The sequence below is a fragment of the Tachypleus tridentatus genome, chromosome 2 (genome assembly GCF_004210375.1).
Source record: "Tachypleus tridentatus isolate NWPU-2018 chromosome 2, ASM421037v1, whole genome shotgun sequence".
Lineage (NCBI taxonomy): Eukaryota > Metazoa > Arthropoda > Merostomata > Xiphosura > Limulidae > Tachypleus > Tachypleus tridentatus.
This window is the reverse complement of record NC_134826.1, coordinates 77,222,145-77,246,479: the sequence shown is the minus strand read 5'-3', so window position 1 is coordinate 77,246,479 and position 24,335 is coordinate 77,222,145. Positions and strand designations below refer to the sequence as shown.

Below are 24,335 nucleotides of genomic sequence, written 5' to 3'. Positions count from 1 at the left end.
TTTTATGAGGACTTGTAATTTCAGTTATGTTTTTTTTCCTTTTTATGTATCAGGAGGAGGTATTAACTTTGCAATGCTTGTGAAAGTGTGCCTCTGTGTATCTTTATTTTTTACATATCCTGGTAAGTCAAAAAATTTTCTTCTTTAGTATGATTAAATGAGGTTTTATATATATATATGTCATGAGATTTCCAATAACATTTATTTATATTTACTCTCTAGATTTTAGTTGGTTGGGAAAACATTTGCAGTTTTAACACTGCACTTTAGACAACATTGTTGAAAATAACACATAAAATACATATTTTTGAAAAACACTGAAAAAAAAAGAAATCAATATAAGTTGTGACTATATATTAAATAAAATTCATGAGCAAAACATAAGTAAATTCATAAGCTATTTAAATGAAATTCAAAGTACTTCCAAGATGTTTTTTAGAAAATAATTATTGCAATATAATCTTTTTTTATTGATTATCACAGAACAAAATATAGAAATCAAACCCTTTTTTGCTACATCTTTTCTTTCACAAAATGTCAATACTTTTCTCTTGTGTTTAATACCATATTATTTACAACAGATAGAAAACCAGAGTATTAATCTGTCAAATGATATTTTTATTACATTATTTTCTGTACAACAAAATGTCTATTTTCCTTCCATTTTAAAGTTTATTCCCATAAGAAACGTCAATAAGCATAGAAAAAATTTGTAATGGCTCTTATTGCTTAATTAGAAAGCCATAACAATTATGTCAGTTATAGGACATTATTTGTTTTTGTGTGTTATTATTCTGTGTCTTTGATCCATTATTTAATCAAATAACAAATTATTTAGTGCAGCTGTCATTAATATAAAAAAGTATGGTAAAATTTCATCAACAGTCAAGAGCAAAATACAATAAGAACAATATTTCTAATAACAATATTTGTTGTTTTTGTGTTTATATATTATCATATGTAAAATTTAGAAAATCCTTATATTAAATTAGGTAAAATTATAATTATAATAATAAAACATTTTCACAAGGTTCACTTGCAAGAAACTCATGAGGAGCTTGTGTGTTATATAATTCAATAGGGTAACTATATGTTTGCCAAGTGATTTGCAATTTATGTAGTGGGGATATTAGTTAGACAGGGTTCAAAAAGCAACAAAAGTTAAGTAGAAACAGATGTATACCATTACAAGTTCTAAGCTATTTAGGGTAAACAAATGTAGTTACTTAGGAAGTTTTAGAGATTATTACACAAGTGAAGTTAATGTTCGTGAGCTGTATTTGGTGGTTGATTTTGCTTTTTGTCTAGGTGTGTGCGTATAATGTTTTCTACGGTTTGTGGAGGAAACTTGTTGATGTTGATGAAGTATTGTTTTATTTTGTCTAATTCATCGTTAATTTTATCTGGTGAGCATAGTTTTATGGCTGTGTTTATTTGGTTTCTTAGTATGTTGAGTTTTTGTTTTGTTTCATGTGCTGAGTCCCAAGGAATGTATAGTCCAGTATGGGTGATTTTTCGGTGGATTTCTGTTTTGAATTGTGTGTTGGTTCTTGTAATTTTGAGGTTAAGAAATGATATTTGATTGCTTTCTTCCTGTTCACATGTGAAGTTAATGTTGGGTTGCAGGATTCAAATCTACAGAACACATACTTAATTTTTTCAATCACATTAACTCTATACATCCCAACATTAACTTCACATGTGAACAGGAAGAAAGCAATCAAATATCATTTCTTAACCTCAAAATTACAAGAACCGACACACAATTCAAATCAGAAATCCACCGAAAAATCACCCATACTGGACTATACATTCCTTGAGACTCAGCACATGAAACAAAGCAAAAACTCAACATACTAAGAAACCAAATAAACACAGCCATAAAACTATGCTCACCAGATAAAATTAACGATGAATTAGACAAAATAAAACAATACTTCATCAACATCAATAAGTTTCCTCCACAAACCGTAGAAAACATTATACGCACACACCTAGACAAAAAGCAAAATCAACCACCAAATACAGCTCACGAATCAAAAACCACGAAACCATATACTGCTGTATACCATATATTCCTGACATCAGCAAACAAATAACCAACATTTGGCAAAATTAGTAACAAAATATGACATTCCAGTTAATACCAAATTTATTCAAAACCAGGCACAAAACTGAGGTCTATACTATGTAAAAACTACACTGACAAACACCACACCAACATTATTTATAAAATACAATGTGATAACTGCCACGACTTCTATATTGGAGAAACAAGTAGAAAAATGGAAACCAGATTCAAAGAACATAAAAGTCACCTTCACACGTTTTCGAACACTGCAAGTCAAATAAACACAACATAACCATAGAAAACACTCAAATACTAAATAAAGAAACAAACATAAACAAACGCAAAATTAAAGAAGCCTTACTTATACAACAACTTAAACCCAAAATAAACCAATATAAAGGAACGCCTTTATACCTATATTAATATAATAAAATAAATAAAATTATATATTCAAACATCTAATACCGCCCTCTACATTTCGACACACAGTTACACAACCCCTTTCAAACATGTGGTCAGCTTCCGGTCAGTTACCTCTTTCTTTGTGAACCTGACGATGACCGAAGAAGGTCGAAACGTTGTTCGCTCTTCTATGTAAAATATTTTCTCAACCCAAACGAGCCGTTTTTGGATATAAAAGTGCAGTACTTTGATTGCCATAAGTAATATCATTGCTATTGTACTTTATAGAAAAGCCTAAAAACTTAACTATATACCTTGTTATAAACAAAATACTGAAAAAATAGACAAGGTGTTAGTCTTTATATACACTTAAAGTATCAGCTGTGTAACTTAGGTTATATTACTGGTACTAATATTACAAATACAGATGGAACTTTATATCTTTTTCCTGCATTTCTGGAAACTGTATTTATATATTACAATTTACAATGAAAGTTATCTTTGCTAAACAAAATGTTTAAGGTTTATAATATATCAGCACCAGTTTCATGTTAGAGAATCAAGTCAGAGCTCATTAGGATGCTCAGAATATTTTTACAGTGTATCACTTGTTACAAAAAATCTTTTTTTCTTGTTTTCAATTTTGCTTTTCTAACAATAATAAAAAAAGATAAAATTTATGTAAATAATTTGTTTTTGTTTTTTTAATATCTCAAACTTTGAACTATCATTTACAGGTGTTACTTGTTTACAGATTTTGTAAAATACTTGTTTAGAATACTTTTATTCGAATGTATGTGTGTGTATATATATCTGTCTGTGTGTGTTTTTTTCGACTTTGTTAAAAGCAGTGTTGCAGTGTTAAAGCTGCAAAGTGCCATGAACCAAATAAAAACAAATTATATTTCAAATGTGAAAGTACTTTCAGTATTTGTATATTAAATATCTGTATAAAATAACACTGGTATAGATATATATAACTTTTAAATATTGTGCTTTTGTGTTAACAGTGCCATGTAATATCAACTGATCAGACATTTATGTTAATTACAAAACATGTTGATTTTGTTATGTATTTGTGAATAAATGTTCTTGCTTTCTTTTGTAAAATGACTTCACAAACAAATTCCAGTTAATATTCTTGTCTATTTTGTTTTTCTCTGTTTCAGTGATGATATTTCCTGTAACAAAGCTATTAGAAAACCGTTGCCTTCCAATAAGAGAGAATCCTGTTCATCTAGAGGTATGATGTTCTGTGTAAAACTTACTGGATTGAGTTAATTCTTTTTGGTACACTCATGTTAACAAGAAAAAAGGATTTTTTGCTGAAAAAGGTTTTAGGATTTAAGCTCAAAAACAATTCTAATTTTTAGATAGCACAGAATGAATAGTATTATACATATCTGTTCATGCAAGTAGTTTCACTTGGTGAAAGTAAGACTCAATTCTGAGATATTTCACTGAATTTCAAGATGCAGGCCTACTTCAAACAAATACAGATAATAAACTGTCAGCTTCTGGAACTTTATCACACTTCCAGTAATGCACATATAGAAAACAACATTGTATGGAAGTTGCATTATATTAAAAATTTATCCAAAAATTGGATTGTAATATATATATGTCTGTATAAAGTAAAAAAAACAAACTAATTTGACAGAACACATAAAGTAGTAGTTTAAGGTTTATTAAAATCTACTTGTTAAAAGATATGATGCAGTAACTTCAAGTGATTATTATACCAAGAGTTGAAATAAACATCATGAAAAATGCATAAGAAATAAATTTTTGAAGAAAAGAATTCATGTATAATAAGGTCTCACTTTAAAATTCATTACCATATTTGTCCCTTTAAATGGGCAACCTCTATAAGTACCCCCTTCCACTTTTTGTGAGAGATTATAAATCCTAGTTGGCCATTATGTGTCACGATTTATCTTTAGCACCAGAAAATAATTGTATTTCATATGTTGTTTTATTTGTCATTACTTAGGGAGAAAGAATGTTGATTATAATTCTGAATTTACTATGTTTATCTACACGACATACAACAAGTTTTTACTAAAATATAGAAGTCTCTTGTACATAAAAGATCGCATGTGGTTCAGAAGTCCTCGTACCCAAGATTTGTTTGTGAATTGACAATATCAATCTGACTCAGGTATGAGTACAGAGTACAAGCTGATGTTCATGTGAAGATTAAAAGTACTTTTCTCCATTCTGCATTTTTCACGTTGAACATGCATTACCTCTAGAACATTTAAAGTGTATATCTTCAACTTTTTATTTGTCCCTGTATATTGTGTTTGGCATTTACGTTTTTTTACTGTAGACTTTACTAAATTAACAATGTATGGTAAAATGAATAGTTGGTAACTCTGGAATCAAATGCATAATATCATGTTGAATAGTGATCTGTGAAATGCTAAGGCATGTACACTTTGACCTCCATCTGTGCACATATGATTAAATGCATGAATACTGTATAACACTTTTAAAAACTGACTGACAGTGACCTCTGATCTGATTCCTGTGAATCACAATAAAGATAATTCATTGCAATATAGAAGCAAAAAACATATTCTTATAATTGTACCTTTTTTGCTTGCATGTACAATATTAAACATATATATAATGCACAGTTTACCTGTTTTTAATGTGAATATTATACAAAGAAAGAAGAGTGACTGCAGTGTTGCTCATTTTATTACTGAATATTGACAAGGTTTTTATTTTCAATCACATTAACTTGTATCAGAGCAAGTTCTTTTCACAATGCTATCAATAGCATTGGTAGCTACATATTAAACTTTAGGATGGACAGAGGTTTCTGCAATGCGATACTGTAGTGTGATAACTAAAAATATACATCAGTGAAACATTCTTGTCTTTAGTACACTTTCATATGTACAGCCTTCTCAATTCTCTTTTTACATCTACTTGTCAAAAGGCTTAACACATTGTGATTTTCTTTACAAGCTTTACAAGACATGATTGTGAATCACTGCTGATGAAGAGAATAAGTCAGATGTAATCTCATTTTCAGCAGGTTTTAGGCAGTTGGTTTTTCATCAAAGTTACTTGGATTTTTCCACTGATTTTACACAAAATGAAAGATTTTACAATTATTTATAACATTTTTTTTGGCCATTTATGGTTTTAAATTTAACTAAAGATTTATTAAAGTTAAGGATAGTTGATGGGTTGGTGTAAACTTTTGATTCCTAAGTTAGGCAGAAGTTTGTTTTGAAGATGGACCTTGAGTCCTTAGGAACTAAGAGTATTTTAGTTTTACACTTGCTTGAAGACCTTGAAAGTGCCCTGCTCTTTCTCTTATATCAAGGCTTTGAAAATCTTGGAAAACATACATTTAATTACTGAAGTTTAAAAGTTTAAATTCTACTAAAAATACACTTTTTATAACTCTGTCCCCTCTTTTAGAAAATCTGTCACTAATTTTAAAAAAATTATTATATGAGTTTTCAAGATAATTCATATTATCTATGAGCTTCAAATCTTACCAAGTTTCGGCAATTCCCATTTCATCAACCCTCCATTTCAACATGAGCCTGAACTTAGCTGTTTTGTACTAATATTAAAACAGTAGCAGTTGAGTTTATTCTTGAATCTTCTGTATTGACTTTTAAATCTGTTAGACTTTCTTTAAAAATAATATTTATTTTCTTATGCTCTGAATCTGTTTTCATTTTCCATATTCTATTAGTTTGTTAATTTCCAATTTCCCAAACTCCTTACTACTATACAGAGGACTGGCAAAATTGAATATCAGAGGTAGTATTATAACAGTATCTCACTAAAAAATGTAGAAAAAATAGAATATTCTGACACTAGTTTAAATTTAATGGGATTAAAAGAAACACAGTTGCAGACATTCACATATCATCCAGAAATGGTGCTGTTGTATGTCAAAATATTTTGTTCATTTGCAAATAAGGGGATTATAAACATTCTTTTTAGCAGGGATTTTTTGCATATAAGAGACTTTCATATAGATTATGGTTTTGTTTTAATATTTTGACATTTTCACTGCATTATTTATGAGAAAACATTACATCTGCAACTGAAAAAAACTTGAGATGCAGTAATTTTAGTGTAGTTGAGGATCCAAAATCCCTAAGATGAGAAAAATGATTGAATGTGTATATGTCTGCTCAGAAAGGTTTGACCTTGGGCAATCAGTTCAAACCCTCAAACATGGTGGTGTGGCTATGCTCCTTCTCAGAACCTGGGAATACCTACTTTTTTTCACCTGAAGTTATAACTCAGCACATTCTGGAAATATATCTTTTTACCATGAAAAGTTTGAATAAATTAAAGAAATTAAACCTCAGTTTGCAGCTGATTTATTGCTCATTGTAAATCTGTTATAAATTAATACTAATACAGAATTAAGAAACTTTTTCACTTAACATTGTTTATTCTATTTAATTAAAAATCTGTTTTCCTCTTTTAAATGACTTTAAACTCAAATCTCTAAGCATAATGATGAGGTTTAGTAAACTAAGATTAATTGAGATATACAAAGTTACAAAATGCTATACTGTGTTTTGAATCAATCAGAATTCAGTTTTGAACCTTGCAAATCTTCTGGTATGTCATATTGTTAGGTACTATATTGATTGGCTGTCTTCAGTTGCCTTCAGTATACACCATTGTTTCCTTTTCTTTCATGTAGAACTTCTGCTGTTGGTCTATACATTCAGTGCTGTTAAGCTTCCATTAATTCCCTTTGTGCTCAAATTTTTTGCCCCCAGAACAACAATGTAATGTTATTGTAGTTAAAGGATGGAATGCATCACTCAGCAACTGTCATGGGTTGGTTTTAGGAACTTAAGTATTCAACTTGTAACAAACATCATAACCATTCTTCTTCAGGGGCAAACATTCCCAGTTTACTCTTGAAGAAGAAAGGTCCATGTTTCAAAAGTACTTGGGTTATAAGGGTTTATTCATTTTTATCAGAACAATATGACTGCTAATTTTCTCTGAGTAAAAATTGTGCCAGTTTAGTTCTTTTGCAAGAAAGTTACTTGAATTTTGAAGTTGTTGATGAAGTAGTACTTAGATTTCTTCTGAATACAACTTATGGATCCAACTGGACAAGGAATAAAAATCAAATGATAATAACTCATTTCTGACCAAAATTTGCACCACTGATGATGAGAGAAAACAAAAAAGAAAACCAGGAAAGAGGTCTCTTAAATGTTAATGTGAGCTCACAAAGCCTATATATAACACTGCACAACAATGTTTTTGAAAAGTTTTGCTTCCTGAAAAGGTTTTGCTGATTGTGACAGGTACCTGGTGGGTATGCATAAATATAGTTTTGGTTTTGCTTCATCACATGGGAACTCTGAAAAATAGACAGTTAACTGTTTACCAGCAATAACGTATTTAATTGCTTTTATGTTTCTAATACACTATTAAGTTCAACATAATTAAAAGTGCTTTGCTCCTCATTTTCGTTTGTATTCAATGTTTGGTGCATCACGTTGCAGTGTCCAACAGTAGTCAGCAAGCATTCCAGTTGCCCTGATAATGTTTTTCAATTGTAGCAAAACTGAAGATTTCGATGAAACGGTACTTGATGGGAAAATTTGGATGTGATTTTCGTGATTAGCAGCCAAAAATCTATAAGGAGCACCCAACAGTGTTCAAGAAGCAATAACTTTGTTGTGCAGTGTAATTAAAAGAATATTAAAAAATTGCATAATTTGCCTTCAAGAAATTAGCTTTCAAATGCAGTTTATGTACAAACTGTTTTGTTGATGAGAATGAAAAGAATTGTTTTGGATGCATTTTGTTTGCTTATACCAAGTACAGTTTTCAGCTGTTGCTATACACTGCTGATAAAGTGACTCATGTGGTTGGAACCATGTTGCATCACATAATAATAATAATAATGATTATTTTGTCTTGAGTCATGAGTTTGAGGTCTTTTGAAAGAGTAAAACATCTAGTTTTAGTCATTTAGCCTTAACTGATGCATACATTCACTAATTTATTCAAACTCTCTTCTGACAGTAAACAAATTAATTTTTATAATGGATGTGTTTATGCCTCGAGATGAGAAAGGGTAAGTGTTTCCAGGGTCTGGTTTTATTATTAAAACTATTTTGATCTCTGTTCTTTATTGTTGTTATTTAGTTCATTAATATTATTTTATTAAGAAAACTGTTTTGTAGCTGGTTATGCATACCTTTAGGAATTTATTCTGTTTTATAATTATCACACATATTTAAAGGTTTTTTTGTTGTATATAAACTTCAGTATGTTTTGAGTTCTACTTTCTATTACTTTTGAGTAACAAATTGAAAGCAAAGAAAAGCAAAAGGAAGGAAACAAAATATACATAACTTACTTAGGACAAACATATAGCTTCACTCCCTTCTTCATAACCATTTCCTCAAGTACTGCAGTTGTTTTATGACTTGGCCCCTATTTTAGCCCTCTCAATGACTCAGACTTTGCCAGGGCCATCCTTGTGTTTGTCAACTTGAGCCACAAGTGACATATCTCCTTTTTTTTGCTGCAGTTAGCCCCCTCCATGTTGTAGAGAATCCAAGCCTCAGTCCATATTGCATCCTTTTCTTGACAGTGCTACTAGAAAATGGGGATCTTCTGTGACCTTGGATTTGTTTGTTATCCCCTTCAGCACTTTCTTTAGGAGTTCTACACTCACCTGCCTCTGAGACTGATCTCAGGAACACTTAAGATATTGGTGCCTCAACCTTTGTAAAGTTTAAAGCCTTATCTTCTTGACTTTGTTTCAGTGATGGTTAGTCTAGCACAACCAAATAAAACATGAATTTAATCTAGTCAAAATACTTTACACAACTCTTTCCAAAAAACAGTAGTTTCTCTCATTCTTATTGTTTTTGTCATTACTCTTCATTCAGATCTTGCCCAATATGTATGTAAATATGGCTGGTATGGGTTGAGAAATATTTTTATATAAAGGACCAAAGAAGGTCGAAATGTTGTTCACTCTTCTACATATAAAATTTTCTCAACCCATACCAGCCATACTCACTCTACAAGTGACTTTTCTTGTCATCATGAATCTTGCCAAATATTTCAACAGAAAAACTGAAACATTCTGTCACCAGTGTTAATGAAAATAACGGGTATATTTTATCTTCAAATAATGCTGTTAAGGTTAGTAACAGGAGTTAATCTCATATCACAGAATTATAGCATCAAGATCAAATCCTTAATTTACATTTGTGTGTTGCTTACCAGAAGTATTGTTTGTATATTTGATCTATTCATGTGATACAATACTGATGACAAACTTAGTTTATTATCTATATACATAAGACCACACATACATTGGTTCATAGATATATGTTACCATATACCTGTATCATTGTTACACATTGTCACATACTCTGGCAGTTCAAATTGACTGTCTATGGCTTGTCTGCAGATTACTTTCGTAACTTTCTTAGATTACTTTCTGAACCAGTGACTTGGTAACTGCAGTTCTGTAATATTTTTTAGAGTAAAAGCTGCTAAACCCTTTCAGTCCTATTAATCTTATGATCAACAAACTATCCTGACTTGTCAGTAATTGATAAATATGTACATTTAGCTTTTTCTCCTCATTGGGTGAATCAGTGTGACATTATACAGCATCTCTTGTCTTTGTACAACTTGTCAGTCTCAACCTTAAACTTGTGGTCAAGCCAGTTTACTAGAGGCTCATCTGTGATATATTGACACCACTTGTACATCATTGAATCAAATTACTAGAATATCTGTCAAACCATATACATGTTGCTAGCGAGTACCAAAACTGGACCATTCTTTTCTCATTCTGTCATAGTACTTTTGCTTGAATTTGGTGGCCCTTCCTAGTTGTACACATCAACTATGCAGACCTTAACCACCTCTCATATCCTTGTAGACATTATTAGACATCTTGTAACAGGGAGCAGGATACCTGCCTTGAACATTTTTAAAAATGTCTGATGTAAATATCAAGATCAAGTTTCTACATAAGATTTTTTTACAAAAATGTGAAATGATTCCACTTTTCAGTTAATATTAACATTGTTGATGAAACTTCATAGAATGGATGGCAGCTGTAAAGAATGATGTTTCGAAAGTCTTCCACCTTTTTTCTTCAAGTTATTAATGTTTTGTTAACTGATACAGAGTAGGATATAGGGTGCCTAAGCTGTTAAAAAAGCACTAGATTAAAAATTTTCTCAGTTCCTTTAAAACAAATCTACATCAGAACAGTCCTTTCAACTACCTTACCATCAAAACAACCAAATTATATTAGTTCAGACATGGCTTTAGCTTAACCCTTACAGAAATTTCAAGTATCTTGAGCTGTTTTTCATCTTAATATCTGTATATGTTTCATAATATTAAAATTTATGTTGGTGTTGTTAAACAGTTGGTACTTAATTAGCTGAATAAGTTTTTGACAGAAACAGAGAATCACATGTTCCAACATTTGTTTGTGAAATAAGAGAGATGGTATTTCTGTTCATTTTCATTTTTTTAATATATGTGTAACAAATGTTTGGATTTCATAGAAACAGAAAGACATGATTTTGTAAAGAGTGATCAATATACATACTGCAATAAAGTTTTTAGAATTATATAGACCTTCATGAAATCATTATTCTTTAGTAATGTTTCTTCTGAGTTGGAATTGGAATCCATACTGACCACATCAATCTGATGATACATGTATATGTCTCTGATTAAATACGAAATGTATTTTTACATTAAAAGTTGTTATAAACAATAAATTTGTTTTCTGATTTAATTTTTGCTTCTCCTGTTGCAACCAATGATTTGAGAAAAGTTATTAAAATTAAAGTATCCCAGGTTATGAATAACAAAATTTCGAAGTTCACTCAATTTTTAAAATCAAATAACATAATCTTATAATAATAATAATAATTGTTCAAGTCTGGAAGGTTTGTTTGAAATCTGTTATTTTTTGTAAATATAAATTGATGCATTAGGATTTAATAGCAAAATTAGCTTTAACTGTTTCTTGGTCTAATTTGAAAAGTTAAGCATTTTAGAAACTCATCTGTATTTACTGTATATATTTTAAGTAAGTGAATTGTCTGTGAACCAGCTGGTTCAATCATTCTGTTAATTTCCTTATTTTTTTATTAAAGTTTGTATATCCAGTATATGTGCACCTTTATGTAGCTTTAAAAATTTACTGTTATATTCCAGAAACTTACAATTTTTTTTCCCCATTGTGACCTTCCTGATAAAAATAAAAATGCTGTTTTCTTTATCTGGTTTAATACTCACTAGATATTTTCTTGTTGTTTGCAAACAGCATTCAGTTCTTCTTCTTCAGATAAATTCTTCTTCTCAGAAGAAAACCTGAAACCATTAACTTGAGAGTATGAATGAAAGAATTAAAAAATGTAGAAAATTAAGTAAAATTTAGTTGCTATTGTGCCTTTTATAATGCACAAAATAAAGTGTTGAATGAAATATCAAAAGTTAAGTAAAATTTAAATCAGTATATAAGACTTCCTTCTGTATCAGTTAGAATTATCAGCAAAATTTTAGTAACAAACTGACAATTAATTTAAATATATTGTTAATTTAACCTTAGTTTTAGTTATTGTAACATTTGTAATTCTGTAAAATGTAATTGTTTGTGGTTTCTGTTTTTTTTTTAATTAAATACAATCAACAAGTGAAACAACATTCTTCAAACTTAAATTATCTTTTAATTTCCTAAACATAGTTTTTGGTACAAAGTAAAGGACCTTTTGTAAAACAAATTTCAAAGTATCTTTGAAGATTCATAAACATAGATCAAAAATAATTTGTAGTACAATAGCTTATTACTTATTTTCCAAGGTTTACAGACCAGGTTTTTCCTATTATCATGGTTCATCTGGAATCCATTTTTATAATTTTTTCTTTTCTTTACATTGCCTACTGTTATAAAATAATTGCTCAGCACATGAAACTTATCTATCTGAAATTACATTAGTTCTCAACACTAACATAATATACAACATTTTGTTATAAGCTTTAACATAATTGCAAATGGCCCAGCATGGCCAGGTGGTTAAGGCACTTGACTCGTAATCCAAGGATTGTGGATTCAAATCCCTGTCACAACAAACATGCTCGGCGTTACAGCTGTGGGAGTGTTATAATGTGATGGTCAATCACACTATTTTTAGTTAAAGAATAGCCCAAGAATTGGTGGTGGGTGGTGATGACTAGCTGTCTTCCGTCTAGTCTTATACTGCTAAATTAGGGAAGGCTAGTGCAGATAGCCCTTGTGTAGCTTTGCGTGAAATTCAAAATAATAATAATAATTGCAAATATACTTATTCCCTGATATTTTACTGCCAAAGAAAAAAATATAATGGCTAAATATTTCTACTTATAACTGTGACAGCCTCTTGTAGTATATAAGCAATATGATATAAGGATGTGCTGTAGTCACTAATAAGTGCTTGTAACAGTTTCACAAAAATATTATTTTGAGTGTGTGGTGTTGGTTATACATGTATTATAAAAGGAACTTAAATTTGTTGAATTTTTAAGTTTATTTTTATACACATTTTTTTCAATTAAAAATAAATAAATTAAGATGTTGCAAAAAAAAATGAAAAATCACATTTCTCATAATACCTAATGCTAAAACATGTTTGAAAATACTTCTGAGAAATAATATTTTAAAATTATTTGGTTATAATCTTGATTATTTGTTCTTTCATGATGTTATAACATCAATTAAGCTATAACAAATCATTGCAAAACTTCCTTTTCTTTAAACATAGAAGATTTTAATAATTGTAAAATTTCCTTGTTACACAAAAAGTTTCAGCAGTAATAAATCTCATAATAGTAAAGTATTGGTGTTAATGATGTTTCTTTATTGCTTGATAGAATTTCTTGAGACTTGTGGTAGTCTCTGTAACAGGCTTGATTGTTACTGCTGTGCCAAACTTTGCTAATCTGATGGCCTTGGTTGGAGCTACATGCTGCACATTATTGGCCTTCATCCTACCAGGGCTCTTCCATATCCTCTTATTTAAAAAGTGAGTTTTTATTTGTGGTGTGAATGTTAGTTTGATGATTGCAGTATAACTTCTTAGTTTCATTTATTGTCTGTGCTAGATCTTATCAAATTCATTATTATATGTAAGCTCATTAAATATTACTGCTTTTTACTTTTACTTTGTTTGTTTATACCAAAATTACGTTTTCTAGTTCCATCACAAGAGGAGAATGGCTCTTTGATTGCTGGCTAATTTTTCTTGGTATTTTAGGGTAAGCATAGAATTCTTGTAAATATTACTAAATTATTAGTATTAAATTAAATAAGGAATTAAATTCAGTGCTTTAAACATGATGTGAGGTGTAATATACAATATAAAATCTGTGTTAGGTGACAAAGTACAATCATGGACTCCAGTTTTGGGCCTTTTTTAGACTATCTAGATTACTAATTACACAGCCAAATTTAAACTTCATAAATGTTTTGGTTTTACTTATAGGTTTTCCACAATTTAACTATGCAGATTTTGAAAATAATATGAATTTTGCCATCATATAAGGATTTTTTTACAAATCATGAAGAAAAACTTACTTAGACCAAATTATTGTTTCACTTACCATAATGAATATTTTTTATTATTATATATTTTAACAAAAATACAAACAAACTGAAGAAAATAAAACATCATTGGTATTAAACAAATTGCATCCTCATTCATCCTGATATTTTGTGAATTCTACATTTTTGTGGTCTCAAAACTATGTGTTGTGGTCTTTCTTTTATGTATTACATCTGGAGCATCTCATTTTAATGACCAGTAATAATTAGCCATTATGCTAATGTTCTGTCTTGATGAAACCTCCTTCCTTAGTCTTTGTTGATATTTTCATGGAAGTATTTTGTATGTGATAAGTAAGAAATGAACTTTCAAGCTCATACTACAACCCAACTCTTTCAACTTATCAAGTGTGTTATTGGCAATAATTTTGCAATTTGGGTCCTTGTCTTTTCTTAAAAAAAATTGTCAGTAGCATCTTTAAGAATGCTTCTTTTCAAATTTCTTCATTATCTCTTCAAACTGCTCATCCAAGAGAGTTTAGAATTGCCCACATAGATGCTTGAAACAGTAGTTATCTTTGTCTAAGGCCTTTACAAATTGCTTCATCAAGCCCAGTTTTATGTGGAGTGGAGGTAATAGGACTTTCTTTATGTCAACCAAACTTTCACATTCATTGTTTTTTGGTCCTGGTATCAGGTTGGCTCTGTATGAGTTGTGTTTGTGTTTTGTTATAGCAAAGCCACATCGGGCTATCTGCTGAGCCCACCAAGGGGAATCGAACCCCTGATTTTGCATTGTAAATCCGAAGACATACCGCTGTACTAGCGAGGAGCAGCTCTGTATGACCATTGCTTCTTTATCCAGTGCTGATTTCGTGCTCTACTATCTCATCACACAAAAAACATGGAAACTTTATGTAACACAATTGCTGACCCAGAAACGTTCAAAGGTCTTTTAAATGTTCACAAAGTAGCCAACTACATTCTCTATATTTAACCTTATTAAGAAGAAGATTGAAATGTTCATATGTTTCTGTCAAGTGAACCAAATGAGCAGTAGGAACAAATGCATATATGTTTCTATTGTGAAAGAGATATCCTTTTAGACTTCTTTTGGGAGAATCAGTGAATGTTTTTCACTCACTTGTTTTATTGACTGCAGCTCGTAACATTGGTATTTATTAAGCAATATTATTGAAGTAAATTGGTGAGCCATCTTGTGAAATGTATGACAAATTCGTTTTTAGAATTTCTGTACTAGTAAAATGATGTCACTGGAAAAATCTGGACCCAAAAATATATGAAGAATCCTTTGGAAAGCCCAAATCTCTTATCAAAACAGTTCATGGGGTTTCTGTATAAAAAGTTGTACTACACCAGATATTACAGACTGAAAACAGTACCTATCATCATTTCTATTGACATGAAATTCAGATGAAACTGTATCTAGAGTCTCCAGTGGAATAGATACAGGTACATTGAGTCCATGAGTAACAGATCTTATAGTAGACTGAAGGTTCAAATAAGAAATTTCCTTTTTATTTTGAATGCTGTAACCTTGTTATCTGAGTAATAATAGCAGTCATCTCCATGGTTTCTGGGCAGACACCAGACTATATGAATTCCAAAATCAAAGGCTTTTCCTTACTTTCAGTCCATTGTATCAATTCTTCAACATAAATGGTGCAAACTTTATGCAGAGCCCATGATTTGTCCTGATTCCGAAGTTTTATTCCAAAATGTGCTTAATACAGTTTTTTTGACAAATTATGTAATGTTTTTCCTGTTTCTCGAGGACAGATTTACTACAAATAGAATATGTTAGGGTCACTTACACAATCTCTTATTGCTCTAGCAAGGAATGAATAATATTGAAAAAAAAAGTGATGTCCAAGTGTACATACAAACAGTTACTACCCAGTGGTGTGTTTCTCAATAAGACCCTCACTTTGTGATTGGTCAAGAGAAAGCTATAGCCATTGGTTGTCAACATTTTAAATATAACAAAATGTAACCTGATTTCAATGAGAATAATTTGCTTATGTTAAAGTAAATGTGACATTTTATGAAAAATCTCTATATATGATGTAGAAAAATGGTTATTGTTTTCTGACTCAGCATAAAGGAATCACCACAGAACTTCAAGATAAAAACTATCATAGGCCTGTGTTATTTATGCCATCATAAGACTGTTTCAGTTTGGGTTTTTCAGATGTATGTTGTGTACAGTACCGTATCTAGTTGCTTTATTTAAATAAGACCCTCAGATAGATATGTATATAGACACACACACACGTGTATGCGACAGAAATTGGAGATTTTAAAAATATTATTTCAACTAATAGTTTCTTTTATTTGTTGTCAATTTAGAAAAAAGTTTATATAATGCATAACAATTGCAGATTTTTTTAAGTCCATCACTTTTTACTAAAGATCAAATATTTTTATCTTGACATTTAGGACAGTTATTGGTACAGCTGATGCAGTGGTTCGTCTAACATCAACAAGTAATGTTCTGGTGTCTTCAACTGCCTTCAATGTCACAAACACTAGTGACTTGGTTTTGTGAATATGTTTTTATTATTTTTCGAATTGAATTGACCAACCTGCTGAATAATGTCTTATGGTTACGGTGTTCATTGAACTGGTAGACTAATAATTAACTTATTTCTCTTTCCTTATACTATGTTCCAATTTTCTGTTCATGTGATTTTATAAGTTTTTGTTTTTTAGATCAATTAATATATTTCAAAGGCACTTTTTTTTCAGGTGAGACACTATAATATTATATTTATGTAATTTAGTTACTTTAATAACAAGGTAAATGACACAGAGACTTGAAGAAATATGATTACATGCAAATATCCCAACCATATCACTGAGAAGTTATTAAAAATATTTGTAATTGACAATGGAAATACAGTTTCTCTGAGCTTATTTGGTTTTTGTGATATTGAGCTACAATGTAATTAGCAGGTATAAACAGTCTAGAAATGAAGTAAGAGTTTAGTGTTTTACTTTGTTAAACAAAAAGGCCTATATAAACAGTTATTGTTTTACCCTAGTTTTCATCACCCTAAAGTCAGAGTGGCCATTTCTAAGTATAACAATTATGTATTAAATAGCCATTTTGAATCTTTGCTGTATCAAAGTACTGTTTGAAAAATTATATTTGAAATTGGAAAAATTTATCTAAAAAACCATAACTCTTTTAAAGCTGTTCTTTCTAAGCTTTATACATTTTAATTTTGTAATACATTTCCAGGTGATCCTTCATAAAATCAAAGATCTAATTATCTCGCATTCAATTGTCAAAGCATTAAATATTTTGGAGAACATAAATATTTTCTAATTTTAAAGGAAGCTAAAACATCAAATAAATGATTAAGGTGCAACATTTTACATGTAAACAGATTATCTGAAGTGCTGGTTATTCATCTAGATGTAAAAGTTCTTCAAAACCTTGCTTTCATGACTACATTCATTACATTTGGATCTAGAAAAATAAAGTTTTTTCCCCACCCCAGTAAGTATTTTGGCCTTATAGTAAAAGCAAAAAAATGCAGTATTGGTACATCTTATTTTAATGGGTTTTTGTTGTTTTTTTCATTTAGAAATGCTGATGTGCTATTTATTAAAGAATGTAAATCTGGCAAACACTTGAAACAGTGGAAACATTTAATAATTGTGTTGTTGCATGAAATGAAAAAAAATTGCTTGGTACTACTATAAGATATGATTCCAAAACATACCATCTACTGATATAGCTATTCTGTAGCAGTTGAGGCTGTCTGTGATATGAATTGTTATGACGTGGAGACATATATTTGGTCCTGGGGTACAGTGTGTTCTGAGGCAGCTCATTTAGATGATTCGGGACAGTCTGAAGTAACTTGGACTCTCTTATTCCCAGTGTCTTTGTTTCTTAGATCGGCTACTCACAAAGCCAACTTGGATCAGCCACCTGCTGCTCTTTCTTCAGTTAGTCAGTCTGGTTTATCAGGTTTTCAGGATTTTTCAGTTTCCTTTTAATCTAATCCTATCTTGATGCTGGTGAAAAAGTCAGAGTGATTATTTTGTTTTTCCTCCTTCATTGGATATTCCTGTTCATACTGGGGGGGAGGATTTGCTGTTCATTTACATGATTTGATATCTATGCCTTGTTACCCACATTTGTCTGAACAGCATGCTTTGGCTTACCACTACTATGAGGATGTGCATTTAAATTCTCAAAGACTTGATCCCCTTTTGAACATGTGTGGTTCCAGATTGGACCCTGTGATCACTTTAAACCAGGGGTCTCCAGATTGTTTTAGACAAAGGCTGGAAGGTTGATTTTTTGTTTTAGACTTTTAAGGTTATGGTACAATTAAGTAAGGGTGCATACATGATCAGAATACAACATCACTAATTTATTTCTCATAAGAGCACATTCTGAAAATATTTAAGATGCACAGTTATCTTTTTTTATTATTAGTGAGAAGCGTGAAACTGGTACTTTTCTAACAAAATTACTCCTAATTGAGGTTCAAAGTTAGTGCTCTCTGTCATTAAAAGTGATTGCAAATGCTCATCAGATAAGGCTGATCTGAAACTAGATTTCATGTACTTCATCTTTGAAAATGTCTACAGAAATAGGTAGTGCCAAAAACTGAAATAAATCCATGAGTAAAGTTTTTTAAAATGAACATACTGATCATTTGGAAGGAATTTATAGAACTCACAGTTTTCCTTCTTTGTATTTGTCCTTCAACATGTTATTGGATTGCAGAGCAGTCACTTACATGTAAAATTCAGGTGGCAGTTTATCAATAACACAATCAAATGGTTTTTGGAAGTTCCTTATTTATTGTACTGGCATTGAGATCAGAAAAATGCTCCTTGTTCCCTATCAGTTTAGTATATTGTTCATAGAAGGAGGTACACTATCTCCTCATATCTCCAGTGCAAAGCTGTCCCATACTGAGTCCTTGGTTGAGTACAGTGTTCCATTTCCTCTACATAATTCTGGGGGCAAGCAGATTTCTTCTTGCTCGCTTACTTGAAGAGTGAGGTTAAATGTTCATAATTTCAGACTGGATGAGTTCTGTTCCTTTGGTTGAGTAAAACATAAATGATCTTGTTCCAAGCCTGGGCTGTTGCCTTTAGGACTTCTTCAGGTTGAGAAAAAAGTTTGTCTGCTTTGATGTTGCTTATTTTCTCATTGTTATTCATGTGGTTTGGAATGCTTTACGTAATCCAGTACATGTATATCTATATCTAACACTGCAGTTCAATTGCCTAGCCACCAACATGGAATATAGGGACCAAGACACCTTAATACCCCTTCTTGTTGAATCTTAATTACCTGGTTGGGGCCTACTTGTGTACTATTTCCACTGTCATACAAGAACTGTACTCTCAGTGAAGAGAGTATTTGTTCTGGATGTAGTGCTGCTCTCCCACTCAGTATCTTAGTACACTGTTGATTTATGCAGACACTTTCTGTATGGATAATGCCCCCTACAGGCCCATCCACCTTCTCAACATGGAATTCTAGCTATAGTGTCAGTGAATGGGAAGTAACTTTTGGAAGTTAATATTTTCCTAAATTAAAAATGTATTTCCACAAATATTTACCTCTGCTAACACACTCCCACTTTTCCACCCAACTAAGAGCCAGTGTTAGTGACTGGGACAGTGTCTGTTTTGAAAAGATGAAAACATTTTCTGAATGAGGTTCTTATACACAGTAGCAGAATAGAGGATGCATTGACATAGGTGGAGAGGATATCACCAAAGTCATTTGAGTTGGATATAAAAAACTGGAGCCAGGGAGAATAAAAATCCAATGCTGAGATGGGCAAAGCTGAAACCCTGGAGATCAAAGAATAGCAATAGTGTCAGTGGAGGTGTTATTGGAAATACATTTTCCATTTAGTAAAATATTAACATATCTGACAACTATAAGAAGATTTAATTTCTTATTTGGGGATATTTATGTTCTAATATTTGTTAAAACCAATAAGCCATTCAATAACTTTTGCTAAAGTGCATGCTGTGAATGTAGGTTACCTGGTCTAGTTCAAATGTGTTTAAAACTTAAAAGCTTGTAAGTGTCTGTAGCAGCATACACACACGTTTTTCTGTTTTCTGTAAGGGTAAGATTACTCCATAATGGTATGATAAGAGATTGATGACTTTAGGTTTTATGTATGATTGTGTGTTAACTAAATTCACAGTTACTGTACTTGAAGTTTCAGAACAGATTGGTGTCAAATAAAATGCTATTAAGTATGAATGTGTGAAAATATGTTGTTTTTTGGTCTGTATGGATTACTTGAATTTTCCATTTATGCCTGACTACAAGTAACTAAAACAATAATGAAAATAGTAAAATGGTACATTCTAGTTCAAATTAAGAAATACGTTTTGTTTTCCATTTTGAAAATGAGTTGTTTGGTATGTGTCAAACACAAGTTAGATTATTTATAAATCATATTTTGTTGATAAAATATACTGAAGCTGTACTATATATAAATCTCTGCTTTTAAATAGTGTTCTTGTTCAAATGTGTATGTACAAAAAGTAGGTATAATAATGTACATTTCCATTTCTGATTGAAAGAAATGGTTTTTAAAACTAAATGTGGAATAATTTTAATATTATTTTCTTAGAAGCTCATGTGAACAGTGATTTATACAGTGTGCATATCTAATTTTATTTTTTAAAGTGATTTAAATACAAATATTCTTTTTTTATACAGAATTTGTTGGCTTAAAGTTAATAGGTCAAAATTTTGAAAGTACATGACACTTTTGAAGTATTATACAAATTATTTTTGGAAGTGTTCTTTAGGGAGAATAACAGTAATATAGAAAAGGTTTATAATCAAATTTTATATGAATTCAGTAAGTCATATTATTTTGTTATTGGTATGTCAACATTGTTCTTTTGTATCTTTCTTAAAATTTGTTGTTTTTTGTGGTTTTTTTAAATCCTACATCATTTATTTGTAGCTATCTGTAGTGTTTAGTGTACACACTATATTCCACAGTGTAATCACTTGTTTCATAGCCATATTAGCCCACATTCTATCAGTGAAATGATGATGGCATGTTAAAAATAGAAAATTAGTCAGTTATATTGTAATACATATTTTAAACATATTTCTTTTGGTGGGTTTTCAGTTTCACATGCCTATAATAAGAACTGAGCAAAAGCAAAAAATATTAATACTATTTTTTTTTTATTTCCCTCTCGCAGTTAGCTCCTTAATCCAAAATATAATTTGTAAGCTTTTCAAATTGCATCAACACAGTTTATAAAACTAAACTTAAAATCCATTAGTTAACTATTGTATTAGTAATATTGTACTTTTTTGTTAGGAAAGGTACATAACATTTTTTGTAAATAAGTTTTTTGATTAATGAGTGTTCATCTTGGTAAATTATAAATGTGCACACAAGTCTTTAAAAATGTACCAATTTTTTTATTATTATAAGTGTAGTAGTATCAGAAGAAATATTTTATAAGAATGAAATAGCAACTTCTGAGTGTAAATAAAACTATTTTTATTTACATATTTATGTAATCTGTTTATTTAATTTTTTTATCAAACTTTTTAAACAATACCTAGAACCACTTCATATTGTTTTAACAAAGTTTACATATGCTGATAAATAGCTGTATTTCATGTAATTATAACAATCATGTTTCTTGTAGTTATAAAACACTGTGTCTGTCATATCCTGATAACACCTAGTTCTGGGCAAAGGCTTCTTTGCTCTCACTAATAAGATTTTCAAATATCAGATCATCCCATAAGTAATGTCCAAAAATTTAATACAGAAAGTGCATCATCATTTCTGTCTTTGTTCAAGGCTTTAATGACTGAAATATGTAGTAGGACATGTATAAAAATGTTCAGACAAATAAAAGAAACTAACCCAACTCCACTTTTTTAAAACTCATAAAGCATTATATACCTAATGTGCTCCTAAGAAACATTTATTTTCATAAGGGTTTATTTGATTAATGATCTAAAAAAGTGGAGAACTAGCACAGAAGCTTAATTCTACCCAATTCAACAGTTCACCATCATTTGCAACAGCTTGAAAAGGTGTTAAAACTTGGAAAATGGGTTCCCCATGATTTGACAGAAGCCAACTTTAGAGCAACTCTTACAAATGTAACTCACCTTTTCTGGACAGTTTAGTGACTGGAGATAAAAATCTATATTTTATAAAAATGTTAAGTGCCACAGAGAATGGCTCACTACAGGTAAACTGGCTAAAGCACGGCCTAAAATGAACCTCCACCGTAGGAAACTCTTGGTGAGCATTTGGTGTGGTCAACTTTGAGTTGCTGCTACTCAATGTAATGATTACATCAGACTTCTAATATCAATAGTTAGAGCACTTGAATATTACACTGAAAGAAAAGAGGCATGCTTTGCTCAGTCGTAAAGGTGTTGTGTTACACCAGGATAATGCACAGCCCCATACACCAAGGATCACATCTGCAAAGATTGAAGAGCTAGACTGGGAAAAACTTCTGCATCCTCCTTATTCTCCAGACCTTGCTCCATCTGATTATCATCTATTCCAAAGTTTGCAGAACAATCTTGGTGGAAAAGAGCTTGTTATGCAAGACGATGTCAAAACTACCCTAAGTTCTTTTCCTCTAAACCCCAAGAATTTTATAGAAGTGGCGTTCAGAAGCTTGTGAATCGTTATCAGGAAGTAATTAATAATAATGGAACATACATTATTGATTAAATAATGTTAAAAGTGTTTGAAGTCCTTTCTCTTTTCCTGAACCTAACATCGGATATTACTTAAGGGATGACCTGATATGTTACAATAATAAATATGTCTAAATACTGTTTTCACAATTTGTTAAAACATCATAAAATGGGAAATAAATTATTTCTACAATATTTCTTCTCGATAATTTAATATCTTCGGTTGTTGTACAATTTATGATGATAAAGGATTTCCATATTTCATCTGGATAATGTACTTCCCTCAGACAGTATACAATTTGACAAGATGAAATGTTATAAAAATCTCTCATTTTATTTTACCTACTTTTAAGTTTGTTTTATTTTAACATGACAAGCTTAATATATTTCAAAGGATGCTGGTTTGTCTTTATATTAGTGAAGCAGAGCTTTTACCATTCACACTAGTTTCAGACATTGCATCCATAAAGCTGGCACAATTTGCACAATTGAAAGTCTTAAAAACTTATAATGCAAAAACCAAGTTTCAATATGCATGGTGGCCACAGCACAGATAGTCCATTGTGTAGCTTTATGCTTAATAACAAACAAACTAGTGGGTTTTTTTTATTTATTTAAATTTGATCCTTTTCTAATTTCATATTTTGTGTTAAACTACATGATTGTCTTAACCTTTTTTTTCCAGCAAAGACAATATAAATATGGATAAAGAAATAACCTCTAGACATCCTGCACCAACAGTTTTTTTTATGTTTAACTGGATCCTAACATGGCTTGCAGCCAGTCATCACCACCCACCACCAACTCTTGGGGTACTCTTTTACTAATGAATAGTGGGAATAACCATCACAATATAATGGCCCTACAGCTGAAAGGGCAAGCATGTTTGGTGCAGTGGGGATCTGAAACTGCAACCCTCAGATTACGAATCAAACCTAACTATGCTGAGCCTAAACAAAGAGGGAGAAAGGTTTCTGGAAATTGTTCAAGATGGATTTCTTCACCAATATTAAGAAAATCTGTGTTGATGAAAATATGCCAAGAATCTATATTAACCTTTCTGCAACAAAACAGGGGTCAAAAGCCATGTCATTGTATTTGTTGATTTCAATTTCAAAATTTCATTAAACTACCATTTTATGAATTTATGTCAACAGCTTTGAAATCAAATTGTTGACTATAATTCAAAATTTAATATTATATACGAGTTAATTTCTTAATTTTAAAGTAAATATTAAAAGAACACATCTAATATAGATTTTAGTGAGTCACATGATATTCTCAATGCAGCACTGCTTAAAATTAGATGTTTTTGATGTCAAAATACTAATTCCATACAAATTAGGAACTCAGATTACTAACACTGACAAGCTAGAATATAAAACAAGAATCTTGTATCTTTTCATGTTGCTGAGTCAAGATTACTCAGTTTATGGATTATATAAGCCATATGGCTTATATACTGAATGGTGGCTCCATTGAAGTCTGTTTTTTGAAAAGGTCCCTTATATACACTTCAATATATGGCATGTGAATAACTATCC

The 24,335-nt window shown here is 30.8% G+C and overlaps 1 protein-coding gene across 2 annotated transcripts in view; it reads left to right on the top strand.

The window, feature by feature from the left end:
* LOC143244286 (uncharacterized) overlaps positions 1-21,630 on the top strand; it is a 130,178-nt gene extending 108,548 nt beyond the window's left edge. For both annotated transcript variants that reach the window (XM_076488663.1, XM_076488660.1), the window contains 5 exons: positions 54-122; positions 3,643-3,716; positions 13,397-13,548; positions 13,721-13,780; positions 16,527-21,630. In XM_076488663.1, the coding sequence (XP_076344778.1) occupies positions 54-122; positions 3,643-3,716; positions 13,397-13,548; positions 13,721-13,780; positions 16,527-16,635 (464 nt within the window). In that variant the 3' untranslated portion in view covers positions 16,636-21,630. The remainder of the gene's footprint in view (positions 1-53; positions 123-3,642; positions 3,717-13,396; positions 13,549-13,720; positions 13,781-16,526) is intronic.
* Positions 21,631-24,335: the final 2,705 nt, after the last annotated feature.